The sequence below is a fragment of the Alligator mississippiensis genome, chromosome 5 (assembly GCF_030867095.1).
Source record: "Alligator mississippiensis isolate rAllMis1 chromosome 5, rAllMis1, whole genome shotgun sequence".
NCBI classification, from domain to species: domain Eukaryota; kingdom Metazoa; phylum Chordata; order Crocodylia; family Alligatoridae; genus Alligator; species Alligator mississippiensis.
Genome location: NC_081828.1, coordinates 174,892,395 through 174,907,286, shown reverse-complemented (window position 1 = coordinate 174,907,286; position 14,892 = coordinate 174,892,395). Strand labels below are relative to the sequence as shown.

The 14,892-nt window shown below is 45.3% G+C and overlaps 1 protein-coding gene across 2 annotated transcripts in view; it reads left to right on the top strand.

Annotated features, from left to right (window-relative positions):
* VPS50 (VPS50 subunit of EARP/GARPII complex) overlaps positions 1 to 14,892 on the top strand; it is a 147,959-nt gene that overhangs the window by 37,711 nt on the left and 95,356 nt on the right. For both annotated transcript variants that reach the window (XM_059728996.1, XM_014603218.3), the window contains exons 11-12: positions 1,917 to 2,015; positions 12,057 to 12,197. In XM_059728996.1, coding sequence (XP_059584979.1) covers positions 1,917 to 2,015; positions 12,057 to 12,197 — 240 coding nt within the window. The remainder of the gene's footprint in view (positions 1 to 1,916; positions 2,016 to 12,056; positions 12,198 to 14,892) is intronic.

Below are 14,892 nucleotides of genomic sequence, written 5' to 3'. Positions count from 1 at the left end.
TATTTTTTCATACAAAAAATGCGAGGGAAAATGGTTTTCAAAAACAGGAAAATGTGATTTAAATCTACACAGATTACCTGGGAGATGCAGAATCAATTGCAACTGAAAATTACTTTTATTTTTTTTAATAATTGACAGTTTAATTTGACATCTCTCTCACCATGCTTCCTAGCAAAAACATTCTTAGGTAACATTTTCTTTAGCTAAAGAAAGGGAATATTTAGGCTTTTAGAATGAGTATTCAGTCTTGCATGAATAAAATCTATTGATATTTTGGATATAATTAAATACTCATTGGTTTATTCCATTAAATTAAACTGTCTGAATAAGTAAGCGAAATTTAATTGTGTGATGTTTCCAGATATAGCAGAGCAAGAACTTCAGGTAGTGTCAATTGGTATGGGATCAGTTGCTAGTGAGGGCAGGGAGAGGGCGATTTTAAATCCCGCTTGCTCTCTGTACTATTGGCTAATATTTTTCTTGCATTGACTTTATATGGACACTGGAAAATTACGTAATTTAAAATATGGTATGCCTGACTCTCTCTCTCAAAACTGGTTGTAAAGAATATTACTAAAGTTTTATAACCAAGTGCTCTAAATTGGGAAATTCTTTGCAAACTTCAATTTGGCCCTGTTGTGCATATACACAATGGAACAGTCTTTTCTTATTTGATCCCATACTGTCTTTTCCACAGGACACCAAACTTATTTATTGCACAGGATGAAGGGTGATTGCTAATGAACACCTATTCAGTACTTTGTCCGAACTTTGCCTTGAAGAGAGGAATTAATAATTTTCTGGGGGGCTTTTCTGTGATACTGATTACTATAGCATCAAAAACTTTCACAGACAATGAATACATTTTTATACAACAACCTTAATGTCATGGGATACTAATTTACAAATGTGGAATGGAGTTTTAGGGATTAAGATCAAAAGTATCTAGTTTTAAGTCCCAAATCTGAGAACCAGTTTATGAGTATGGAGCCATCCGGGCAGAGTAAGATTTTTTTTTTCCCCTCTGGGGATGGGTAATGAGGTTAATGTTTGTCACTTCAAACCCATCTCCTCTTTATACATATATGCCAGGTACAGACATGACGCTTTTGCCTGTATAAGTGATTGGAAACCAGTCTATACCCATAATAAACTAGAAGTTCAGCACACACTGATGGGATTCTGCCATCTAAGAAGCAGTCTAAAATTTTCAACCAGTCTAAGATTTGCCTCCCTCTACCACAGGGTGAATGTGTTTCCTGTTCGTTACCGATTTAAATGATGCCACTTAGAAAACTGCATAACTGAAATCGATTCTTCCTTAGGCTTTTTGAATATCTCCTGCCCACCCTGAACACAGTCCTGGCCCAGCTTCCCCACTGGGAAAAGGCCGGTGCAGCTCCTGGCCCCAAGCCAGCAGTGGGCAGCCTGCCCTCGCCTCATGCACAAATCTGGCAGGGCACATGCTCCCCATGTCTCCCCTGGGGGTGCGTGCAGTGGCGGGGAGCCATCCTTCTTCTCCGTGCCCCCTGGACAAGCCGCTTGTGGCCATGGTTGCGTTTACTGCCATGGCTGGGCAGTGCCTGCCCCTGCCCCTCTACCTCCCTCACTATGGATGCCTCGATCTGCCCCCCAGGATCCCTTCTCTCCCCCACACCTCCTCTTCCCCACAGACTTACTGGCTGGACGCTGCTCTCCAACCTGCCAGGCTGCATTCCTGGCCATGTGCATACTGCATCTACGCGCATGCACGCGACATTTATCGATTACATTATTGGCTATACTGGTCGAAAAAGCTACTTGCTGGTAACGCTTTTTTTTTTTTTTTATCGGTGCCAATCTGATATGGACCAATATATCCGTGCATCTCTAATTCCTTATATTGAATGTTTAACTGTATTGCTTTATTCTTACAGGAACAATTAGATGTGGCTCTGTCCAAAATATGCAAGAACTTTGATATCAGTCATTATACCAAGGTGCAGCAAGCTTATAGATTACTTGGAAAGACACAGGTTAGTATTTACATTCTTTATTAGTAGTGCAGAACACTGATGCCGCAATGTGAATCTTTGACGACTAAGATGGGAACGTATTTTTTCTGACAGCAGTGTATTTTGCTGAATGATGTTTTTACAAAGTATTTTATATTACTCGTGTATTAATTTTATTTTGCTCATTTAATATTGCAAAACTTCATTTTTTGGTCAATATCTCCATACTCAAGGGTGGGCCTACAGTCCAAGGGTGTGTCTACAGTACAGTGGTTTGCATAGATATGAGTGTATATTGGCTGGCTCAGAGGTGTACTGAGTTACCCATACCCTAAATCCTGCATATTTGTGTTCATGTTCAAATTGCACGTGTTTGTTGCTATTAATTCTAGTATTATCGTAGAATATGTTTACTCCTTGTGAGTTGAAACTTCTCTATAGATTCATTTGTAGTGTAATGTGGTGCTAATATCACCTGTGAGAGTGGTCATATGCAGAATTGATTTCAGCTTGCTATTGCATTTTGCTGAGGTATTTCTGGCTGCATATGTTTCTTAATTCTGTCTGCCCAATGAGGGGAGCAAGCAACGTATCCATCAGACGAATGATTTCTGCTTGATGGGGGAATGTTTTGCAGCAGGGCAGATGCTGGACTCTGGATGACATTGAGAGATGTTTATGAAGTGCATTACACATCAGGATCCAGATTGCATTTCGTTCGTGGCATGCTAGGTATTGCAGCTGCAACAGAGGCAGATTCACTATGACTGATGTATCTGATGCAGATTGGTTGTAAAGTGTGATGGGACCACACTGTAATGCAGACTTAAAAATAAAGAGCAGCAGCTTCATATATTCTATGAGAGGAATAGATTGTCCCTGAACTTTGTGAAGAGCTTGTCCTGAGCCTCTGGCACCAGACATGTAATTGAGGGGGACCATATCTTACTGGTCTATTGCCACCTGGAAGCTGGAGGCCCCATGATAACATAGGTCTGTTACAAACTTATTTTTGGCAAGTCAGCTGTTGGTGCTGTACTTTGTGAGGCAGCTAGCACAGTGGCTTATCCACAAATGATGAACATTAATAAATAGGAAGTAGCATTTGGCTTTCAGAGAATGGGATTCTAAAACTGTACTGGAGTAGCTCGTGGCACACCTGTGCCCATAGGTAGTCTACCGGGTAGACCAAGTGAATTGTCATCCTCCTAAGGTAACGGATAGAAACTTGGTTTTGTATTAGTTGGTTCACAATATGCTTAATTTTCAACAAATTAAGCTTTTGCTCATGAATGGGTAACTGCAGGCACGTAAATAGCATATTTACTCAAATGGATGATGATCCTGATTTATAAGACAACTCCCCAATACTTAGATTTTATATATGGAAAATTTACAAACTTGTTATAATTTTCCAGGGATAGAATCTAATTATTGGACGTTTGCCTTGAACTGGTCCCCTTCCCACTTCTACAGCAGGGAATTTAAATCTGGGGGCAGGTGGTCAGATAGCTGTTTGCTCTCTGCCTCCCCCCAACTTTTTCCCCTGGCAGTCCCTTCCCCCCTCTCTTTACTGTCAGACCCTACTCTCCCTGAGCATGTGGAAGTGAGGAGCAAACTTGAAAACAATAACCTTAAAATTAAACATGGCTATAGCAATTTGCATATAGTATCCATAGATGTAGTTCATACAGAATTGATACATGTTGCTTATTTTTGAAACTGCTGGAAGTTTTAGCACAAGTATTTCATAAACACACTTTTGAGCAGCACTTTGACAACTACTTATATCTAGCAAAAAAAAGCCCAAGAGTCAAGTTACAAAATTCAACTGAGCAGAGGTCATTTGTTCAGGTCTGTATGGTTGTACCATCAGGCAAGTATCTTTCCTCCCAGATCCATCAGTCTGTGTCTTCAGATATTACCCAAATCCATGGCAGGCATTGTACATATAAGCCCCAGGCTAGGAGGGTTCTGATGCCCCCAGTCTCACTATATCTTTGTAGCTGATTATCTCATTTGGTTGAGCATGATGCTTGTAACACCAAGGTCACAGGTTTACTGTACCTGTCTGATTTCTAGCCAAAAGGCTAGTATACCGGACACATCTACATGAGATGTTTATTGCAGACTAGACTAATTAGTTCCACAGCAAATGTCTTGCGTTTATGCATGTGGCCCTATTAGGTCACAGGAAACTAATAAACTCCACAGCAGGGTAACACCCGTGAATACAAGTTCTAGTCTTCCGTGCAGCTTTTTTATTCTACAGCAGTGCATGTGTAGATGCTGACTTGGCTGACTGGGGCATGACAGGGCTGGGGCATTGGAACACTGTTGTGTCCCTGCCAGCCTCTCTGCAGGATGTTGGAGCAGCCCTGGTCCAGCAGGCTGACACCCCAGGTCCCCTGCCAGCTGGGGATGCTCTGACTCATTTCAGCATGCTGCAGTCCCAAGTTCAGTGTGCTGGGGAGCAATAAACTCCAGTGTAATGTGTTGCAGTTTATTGCTGCATGTTAATAGCACGTGTAGATGTGCCCACTATGCATGATATTAGTCTAAAGCATTTTAGCCAAAAGGCTCATGATTTACCACATGGTTCACTAGGCTGGGCTCCACCTGAGTTAACAGCCTTAGTTTACGGTAAGCTGAGATATTTACATACAGTTCACCCAGAATCCCTCTTTTTCACCCTCTCTCAGCCTGGTATATATGATTAGTGTAGCCCCCTTCCCCACTATGACCCCAAAGCAGTCTCAGCACTGCTCAGTATGTGTGTATACTCCAGATTAACTCCCCCCCTTCCCCCCCCCCCCAAATGGATCCATGTGCTAATTAACCCCGCTCATGAGTAGAATCGGGTGTCTTTGTCAAAAGTACTGGGATGCTGCAACAATTTATATGCAGATTAGGTTCAGAGCAACCTGTTTTGGCTTCTCTTTGTGGAGGACAGGGCCATACTAATCATATGATCATATGATTGGCCCCTCCGTCCCTGAGGGGGACGGAGGGGCCAATCTGCCACCCTGACCCCTTAGCCCGGCAAGTCTGCTGCTTCCCAGGGGCCCGCATCCTGGACATTGCAGAGAGGATCCCCAAGCTCCTCAAACCCACAGACCGCTATCCCATGCTCCTTATTCATGTGGGCACCAATGACACGGCTCGGAGCACTCCCAGCCAGGTCATGAGGCGCTACAGGGATTTGGGAGCGGGGCTTAAGGGTCTGGGGGCACAGGTGGTGTTCTTGTTGATCCTCCCAGTCTCAGGCTATGGGCTGAGAAGGGACAGGAGGATCTATGTGGTCAACCAAAGACTGCGGCGCTGGTGTCGTCAGGAAGGCTTTGGTTTTCATGACCACAGCCCGCTCTTTGGCGAGAGAGGCAGCGAGCTGCTGGGAAGAGATGGTCTCCACCTCTCTCCCCCAGGGAGGAGGCTCTTCTTAGCCAGACTGGCTGACCTGCTCCACCGGGCTTTAAACTAAGCCCATTGGGGGACGGGGGGACTACCGCCACTGCTGGCCCGCTGAGCAATCCTTGCAAAGCCAGCGGATCACGGCACTCAAGGGAGCCCACCCCGGCCCCAGCCCTGGTAAAATCTGTGGGCAAGGAAGGAGCCCCCCAGGGGGCGCTTGCCTGCCTGTACACAAATGCCAGGAGCTTGGGGAATAAGCAGGAGGAGCTCATCCTCCTGCTCAGTGCAAACAATTACGATGTCATAGGGATCACGGAGACCTGGTGGGACTCCACCCATGATTGGACCACGGGGATAGATGGATATACCCTGTACAGGAGGGATCGTGTAGAGAAAAGGGGCGGGGGTGTAGCTCTCTATGTTAAGGAAAGCTACGCGTCCCTGCAAGCCGATATTGGTGACCAGGGTGGACGGCTGGAGACCCTCTGGGTTAAAATCCGTGGGGAACACGGCACAGGGGACACAATGGTGGGAGTCTATTACAGACCTCCCACCCAAAGTCCTGAGCTAGACCAGGAGTTTGCCCGGGAACTGGCTGAGGCAGCTTGCTCCAGGACCATGGTTGTCATGGGTGACTTCAATTACCCAGACATCTCGTGGGAGGATCGCTCAGCAAAATCTGAGCGGTCGCAGAGCTTCCTCTCGTGCATGGATGACCTCTACCTGACTCAAGAAGTCTATGGGCCAACGAGAGGCAAAGCGCTGCTCGACCTGGTGCTGGCTACTGGGGAGGACCTAGTCGGCGACCTAGTGATCGATGGGAAGCTGGGTGACAGCGACCACGAGCTGATCACCTTCACCATCCACCAAAAAGCTGGCAAGTCGGTCAGCAACACGCAAGTCCTTGACTTCAGGAAAGCCGACTTTGACAAGCTCAGGAGGCTTGTCAGTGAGGCCCTAAGGGACTGTGACCACAGGGAGAGGGGAGTTCAAGAAGAGTGGTTGCTCCTCAAGGGAGCGATCCTCAATGCCCAAACTAAGTCTATTCCATCTCGGAGGAAAGGCAGCAAGAGGGCACAGCAGCCCCCCTGGCTTTCCAGGGACCTAGCAGACCTCCTGAGGCTAAAAAGAAAGGCCTACAAAGGATGGAGGATGGGAGTCACCTCCAAGGAGGATTATTCTGCACTGGTCCGGTCCTGTAGGGAGCTGACCAGGAAAGCCAAGGCTGCAACTGAACTCCAGCTAGCTTTGAGCATCAAGGACAATAAAAAGTCCTTTTTCAGATACGTGGGGAGCCGGAGGAAAAGCAGGGGCAACGTTGGACCCCTGCTGAACCAGATGGGGCAACTGACAACCGACGCCCAGGAAAAAGCCAACCTATTAAATAGGTACTTTGCGTCGGTCTTTCATCAGCTCCATGGGACGCCTGTGCCTGCTACAGGGCCGGGAAGTCCGGGTGAGGGTGATCCCCTGCCCTCCATTAATGCTGACTTCGTGAAGGAACATCTTGAGAAGCTGGATACCTTCAAGTCAGCCGGCCCTGACAATCTTCACCCCAGGGTACTCAAGGAGCTGGCGAGCATCATAGCCCAGCCTCTAGCGCGGAACTTTGAGAACTCCTGGCGCTCTGGTGTAGTGCCCGAAGACTGGAAGAAGGCCAACGTGGTGCCTATCTTCAAGAAAGGGAGGAAAGTGGATCCGGCTAACTATAGGCCCATCAGCCTGACTTCTATCCCGGGGAAGATCTTAGAAAAGTTTATTAAGGAGGCCATCCTTAATGGACTGGCCGACGCCAACATCTTAAGGGATAGCCAGCACGGGTTTGTTGCGGGTAGGTCTTGCTTGACCAATCTCATTTCCTTCTATGACCAGGTGACCTATCACCTGGACAAGGGAGATGAGATTGATGTCATATATCTTGACTTCAAAAAAGCCTTCGATCTGGTGTCCCATGATCGTCTCTTGGAGAAACTGGCCAATTGTCGCCTTGGGTCCCCCACGATCCACTGGCTGGAAAATTGGCTCCGGGGTCGGACCCAGAGGGTAGTAATTGATGGAAGTCACTCATCGTGGTGTCCTGTGACCAGTGGGGTCCCCCAGGGCTCTGTCCTTGGACCCATACTGTTCAACATCTTCATTAATGATGTGGACACTGGAGTCAGAAGCGGACTGGCCAAGTTCGCCGTTGACACCAAACTTTGGGGCAAAGCATCCACGCCAGAAGACAGGCGGGTGATCCAGGCTGACCTGGACAGGCTCAGCAAGTGGGCGGATGAGAATCTGATGGTGTTCAACGCCGATAAATGCAAGGTTCTCCACCTTGGGAAAAAAACCCGCAGCATCCTTATAGGCTCGACAGTGCTATGTTGGTTAGCACTGTGGAAGAAAGAGACTTGGGGGTCATCATTGACCACAAGATGAACATGAGCCTGCAATGCGATGCTGCGGCTAGTAAAGCGACCAAAACGCTGGCTTGCATCCATAGATGCTTCTCAAGCAAATCCCGGGACGTCATTCTCCCCCTGTACTCGGCCTTAGTGAGGCCGCAGCTGGAGTACTGCGTCCAGTTTTGGGCTCCACAATTCAAAAAGGATGTGGAGAAGCTTGAGAGAGTCCAGAGAAGAGCCACGCGCATGATCAGAGGTCAGGGAAGCAGACCCTACGATGACAGGCTGAGAGCCCTGGGGCTCTTTAGCCTGGAAAAGCGCAGGCTCAGGGGTGATCTGATGGCCACCTACAAGTTTATCAGGGGTGATCACCAGTATCTAGGGGAACGTTTGTTCACCAGAGCGCCCCAAGGGATGACGAGGACGAATGGTCACAAACTACTACAAGATCGTTTCAGGCTGGACATAAGGAAGAATTTCTTTACTGTCCGAGCCCCCAAGGTCTGGAACAGCCTGCCGCTGGAGGTCGTTCAAGCGCCTTCATTGAACACCTTCAAGATGAAACTGGATGCTTATCTTGCTGGGATCCTATGACCCCAGCTGACGTCCTGCCCTTTGGGCAGGGGGCTGGACTCGATGATCTTCCGAGGTCCCTTCCAGCCCTAATGTCTATGAAATCTATGAAGTCTATGAAATATGTATCAGGCTGAGCGCAGGCAACAGTGTGTGCAATGTTGTGTCTCACCATGAATTGAAAAAGAGTCAGTGGTGAGGGGATTGCACTTCATGGGCACTGCCATATGTCTTATTCAGATGGGTTGCATTAATCCCATCAGCATGTTTGACCAATGTGGGCCAAGTGTTTTATAGTCATACTCAGGGTTGGCTTCATTTAATCAGCTTCATAGTTGGTTTCCACTCTGTACACATGCTACTTTTGGCACCGGTTTACTGACAGGCAGAGTATTTAATGAGATTTCCTTGTATATGATAAGACAAGGGGCTTTTTTTCCCCATGCCAATTGGGGGGCAGGGAACCTCATCTTGTATTTGAATAAATATGGTAGTTATTATGCATCACTTATTCTGCTGTAAATTACAGCCCCCTGTTCATTTGCTTTAAATTGATTGTTAATCCCTCCCTTAAATTGAAACAGTAAGAGGTTAATCTGGTTAATTCCAAAGGGCTAGACTCTTCAGAGCCGGAGGAAACATGATGGGCTATTTGAGAAGAATTTTAGGAGGGAGTACTTAGGTTAGGTTGAAGTTTATGATGTCTGGGGGCAGTGAATTTCTGTGCTATCATTATACCAGACCAGGTAGAGGGTTAATTTGAGTTCTTAAGCAGAATCCCTGTGCTCTCGTGAGGATGGGGAGGCAATGACTCAACTAGTACATTGCTGCTCATGTATTTATCTTGTTTGGCTACTTTCAGAGGCATGGTTAATCTAGTGTATGTACTGTGGTGGCAGCAAGCTCTGGTGGGTTCTGGACCATAACCTGCCTCCCCGTACCCATTTGCACACTGTAGGCTTCATTTGGCTGATGAAGGTACTCCAGGGCATCCTTCTGCACCTGGTCTCAAAACATCAATCTCTGGCATGCTGTGTTTGACCCCAGACCTGCCTTATTAATGTATTCTTGGGTTCAGAGTGCATAGAATTTGTTTTGTGGTTTTGTTTTTCCTTGTTCTCTTTATTCAGTATAAGGAAACCCCCCCCCCCCCCCCCAAAGCATTAAACATCAACAGTGTATTGTAAATTTTAGATGTCCTGGAGTTTCTTTTGGAGCCTTGTATAATTATCAAAGTTGCTTCAGTAACTTGAATAGCTCTTTAGTCCTGAACATTCTTTACCATCTTCCTTTTTTACTCCGTTTCTATTAGCTATCTAATTCAAGGTAGGGTTATTAGGAAAGTCAGACTGGTTTATTTTCATTTCCATTTGGCATGTGAAAAGAAGCAGAATGAGTCCTTACTCATCACCCTAAAATATGAACTGCTCTTTTCCATTAGTAACTGGGAACAAAGTTAAATAGCAGCTATTTAAACATTTTTAAGGCTGCAGAACCAGATAATCTGCACTCAACCCTATTAAAAGAATTGGTCAGAGAGCTCTCTGATCATTAATGGTGATTTTTTAATAAATCTTGGAACAGAAGGGAAGTTCTGCAGGGCTGGGGGGAAAAAGGTGGTGTTACACAATTTCTGAAAAGGTAAATGAAATGACTCGGGGAAACTATAGATTCTTTTCATGCCAGGCAGAATAACAGAGGCTGATATGGGACACAATGGATGAAGCATTAAGGGCATTAGCACCTTTTAATTCCGATTGATAGGTTTTGCCAAAGAAGCTTGATATATTGTTGGTGGAATTACGGGTTTGGTAAAGGTAATTGTTAATGTTACATAGTTAGCCTTGTCAGGCATTTGATTTCGTCCCACATGACATTCTATTAAAAAAGCATGGCATTATACAAAATCAGTGCAGCTCATGTTAAATGAATAGCAGAGCTGGAAAAAAAATGAAATGGGAAATAGCCATCCAATTATGGAGACAGAAATTATGGTATAAAGGAAGCTACCAATTGATGTAAAGTCAGAAAACTGGCTAGGGTGCGCTACCGGGCAATCTCTTGCAACTTTCAAGTAGGAATGATTCTCCCTGCTATTGGTGTCTAATCCAGTTTTAAAAGAACATCATGTTATAAACTCGGTTCAGGTACTCTCAGTGCAAGTACTTGAAACTACTTCTACTATAATTCAGAAAGAATTCAGAGACCGCCTTCAATACAGTTGCAAAATAACAAGGTTTGCAGGGTTCCTGTAGTATACATCAAAGGGACACCTATTTGTGCAGGTATAGTGTCTTGGGGTAGAAATAGATGTCACCTTTGTGTTGCCATAAAAATGTTTATGGTGGTACAAAGTGAAAGCAAACAGATATCCCTATCTTTTTGCACTAAAAATGTCCAAAGTTGTGGTTGCAACAACAGGTAATAATAATTTGTGCCACTTTATTGCAGTTGGTGTCTGTTTGCTTATGGTGGAAATGTGTAGGCATCCCGGGGCTGTCTGTCCTCTTCAGTGACTGGCTCCGGGGCCCTCAGGGGCCCCATCCTGCACACCCAGGAATACTCGGGCAGAATTGGGCCTTTCAAGCAAGTCCTTGGTGTGTCTGTCCAGCTGTCCCCACTTACTGAGACACTCGCCCGAGATTTTCTAGGGTGAATGGTGAAAATTGAGGTTTCCCCACTTAATCAGATGCAACAAAAACATGTTCAAATAGAAAAGGTATTAAAACTGGTAAGCCTGTCATGGTTGAAGAAGCTATATAATGTGAAATCTCATCCCTGATACAGTTATTTAAGGCTTTAATAGTAGTCCAAGTAATACTGATAACTCCAAGTTGGCTGATCAATACTTTTGACTGTATTCCTGTTAAGATGTAAATGTTTTTTAACTGGTAATTGATTAGTAAAAGCATGTTTGAAATAACTAAACTGTAATTGGCGTTTAAGTTTTAAATAAGATTTTTTTAGCTACCTTACTGACAGTCTACTCAATTTCCAGAATCACAGGGAGGCAGTATTTCTAATGAGATCCTAAAGGAGGTTTTTTTTCTAAGCATAGTCTGTTCAATATCTTTGTTAGTGATATGAAAGAAATCATAAAATTATTGATAGCAAAAATTGCAGGTGATCCAAAAATAGTGGAGTGGTAAATAATGTTGGGTACACATGAGTTTTATACACTAAACTGGGAATGTGTGGGCTCATTTGAACAACATACTTTTGATACTACCAAATGCTAGATCAGATGCTTTAGAATGAAGAAAATATCTTGTGCTTGTAGGATGCAGGCAGTGGTGGATTTACCATGAAACAAACTGCGCGGTGGCATGGGGCCCCAACAACAGAGGGTCCTGCCGCCGACACTGCTGCTGGAAAGCCTCCTACGTTTTGTTTGTGGCCGTCCCTCCCACCCAGCGGGTTGTGGGCTTCTTCAGCCATTCTGGCCAGAAATTCCAGCCACCTCCCCTCTTCCATGGCCAGTGTGCTGCGCTAAGTCCCCCTTGGACGTGCCATGGTGCGGGAGGTGGGGCCCTGTATGCTGCTTGTATCACAGGGCCCCACTAACTGTAAATCCGCCACTGGATGCAGGTCTGCAAAATACAAACTAGTGACTCAAAAAAAGGTTGGAATGAGTTGGGATTCAGTAGGTAATCAGTTGAGCGTAATGTTCTTTTCCTTTTTCTTTTTTTAGACAGCAATGGACCAACTACATATGCACTTCACTCAAGCCATTCACAATACTGTTTTTCAAGTAGTTCTTGGGTATGTGGAACTGTGTGCAGGAAACACAGACACAAAATTTCAGAAGCTACAGTACAAGGACCTCTGCACTGTATGTGGTAACAGTTATTTTAAGTAATATTTGCAATTAAAAAATAATATCTGTCATTTTGGGATGCATTGCTTACACATGTTTCTTTATAGACACATTCTATATTATTAAAATAAGATGCAGTTGTTATTACCATTTCTTAATAAAATGTCATGAAGTAAATGGCTGAGTCATAACATAGTATTACCTTGGATAAAGTTAATATTTGGTGCTTTTATGTTTAAAAGTGTCATTATGTACTCAAATATAAATTAATATAAAACAGACTTAAATTACAAGAGTTCATAGGACATAAACACTTCCTGACTGCCATGTCTAGGACTTGATCTTGTATCTATTGAAATCCATGTGAGTGTTGCCTTTAACTTCAGTGGGATCAAGCAGGGCATTAGTTTAATCTCCTGTCCTAAAGGTTGAACTAAGATTCACTAAAGTTAAAGGGATCGAATCAGTTCTAATGTTGATTTATGTGCATAGAGCTCGTAACAGTAAATGAAAATTATAGTTAGAAGCGAAGAATTTTGTTTGTAAACTTATGGGGGAAAAAAAACATATTTACTTGATTAAACGACAAGGTTTTTCCCCATTTAACATATGGGGTAGGGGGAACCTCTCATTTTACAATCAAGTATGAGGCAGCATGTGCCAGGCAGCTGCTGCAGCTCTGGCCCTAATACCAGGTCAGGGCCAGAGCCCCAGTTGCTTCCGGCTCCCTGTGGTCCTCTCCTGCAGTATGGAGCCCAGCCCAGCCCTGTAGTAGCAGTGTCGGTGCTGCATTGCTGCTGTAGGGCCAAACTGGAGTCGTGCGTTATGCCCCAGGTTGCAGTAGAGATGGAGCCAACCAGTGCTATAGCAAAGATAGGGGAGGTGGAGGGGTAGGTGAGATAGGGGAGGATGGGGGAAGGGTGGGGCAAAGCTGCAGGGGGCAGAAGTGGCATGGAGGGGACAGGAGTGGGAAGGGGCCTGAGGCTGTGGGAGGCAAAAATGGCATATAGGGTGGAAGAAGGCAGGCACAAGGAGAATAAGTGGCCCGGGGGGGGGGGGGGGGGGGTTGAGGCAGGGGGCAAGCTGGTGTACTGTCCTAGCTGCAGGTGTACTCAGTCCTAGCTGTTCCCCGTTCCTTTTTCCTGTTAATTAGTTTGCTAATAGAGAAGAATTAGGATATTTCTCTTTAAATTCTAATTTACCTAAACCTAATGCAAAGACTCATAGAATCATTGAAAATTTGGGTTGGAAGGGACCTCAGGAGGTCATCTCGTCCAACTGCTTGCTCAAAGCAGGACCAGCCCTAAGCAGATCATCCCAGCCAAGGCTTTGTCTACTCAGATCTTAAAACCCTCCAAGGATAGAGATTGCACAGTTTCTCTGGGTAATCGGTTCCAGTGCTTTAGTGCTTTACTATTAGAAAATTCTTTCTAATATCTAATGTAAACATCCCTTGCTGGAACTTGAGACCATTGATCCTTGTTCTGTCACCTGCCACCGCAGAAACCAGTTAAGCTCCATCCTCTTTGGAACCCCCCTTCAGGTAGCTGAAGGCTGCTGTTAAATCCCCCCTCAGTCTCCTCTTCTCCAGACTAAATAAGCCCAGTTTCCTCAGCTTCTCCTCAGAAGCCATGTGTCCCAGCCCCCTAACTATTTTTATTGCTCTCTGCTGGACTCTCCCCAATTTGTCCACATCCTTTTGGGGGGGGGCAAAAAGTGGACACAGGATTCCAGATGTGGCCTCACCGGTACTGAATAGAGGGGAAGAATTACTTCCCTTTATCTGCTGGCAGCACTCCTACTAATGCAGCCCAGTATCCTGTTAGGTTTCTTGCAACAAGAGCACACTGTTGGTTCATATTCAGCTTACTGTCCCTGTAACCGCCCTGTTCTTTTGTGCAGAGCTGCTGCTTAGCCAGTTGATTCCCAGCTTGTAGCAGTGCAAGGGATTGTTCTGTCCTGAGTGCAGGACTTTGCACTTGTCTTGGTTGAACCTCATGAGAGTTCTTTTGGTCCAATCCCCCAATTTACCTAGGTCACTCTGAATCCTAGCTCTATGCTCCAGCCTATATACTACTCCCCACAGCTTGGTGTCATCTGCAGACTTGCTGAGGATGCACTCCATTTCATCTTCCAGATGACTGATGAAGATATTGAACAAAACTGGCCCTAGGACCTAGCCCTGTGGCACTCCACTTGATGCTGGCTGCCAAGTAGACATCAAGCCATTGACTAGTACCCTCTGAGCCTGATGATCCAGGCAGTTTTCTGTCTACCTTACAGACCATTTATCCAACCTCTACTTTCTTAGCTTGCTTGTGAGAATGTTATGGAAGACCATATCAAAAGCCTTGCTAATTTCAAGGTATATCACATCCACTGCTCTTTCCACAGCCACAGAGCCACTCATCTCATCATAGAATGCAGTCAGGTTGGTCAGGCTGGATTTGCCATTGGTGAATCAGTGCTGACTGCTTCTAATCATCTTTTTCTCCTCCAAGTGCTTAGAAATGGATTCCTTGAGGACCTGCTCCATGATTTTTCTGGGGACTGAGGTGAGGCTGATTAGTCTGTAGTTCACTGGATCCTCCTCCTTCCCTTTCTCAAAGATGGGCACTATATTTGCCCCTTTGCAGTTATCTCAGACCTCTCCCAATTGCCATGAGTTTTCAAAGACAATTGCCAGCACCTTTGCAATCACATTGCCCAT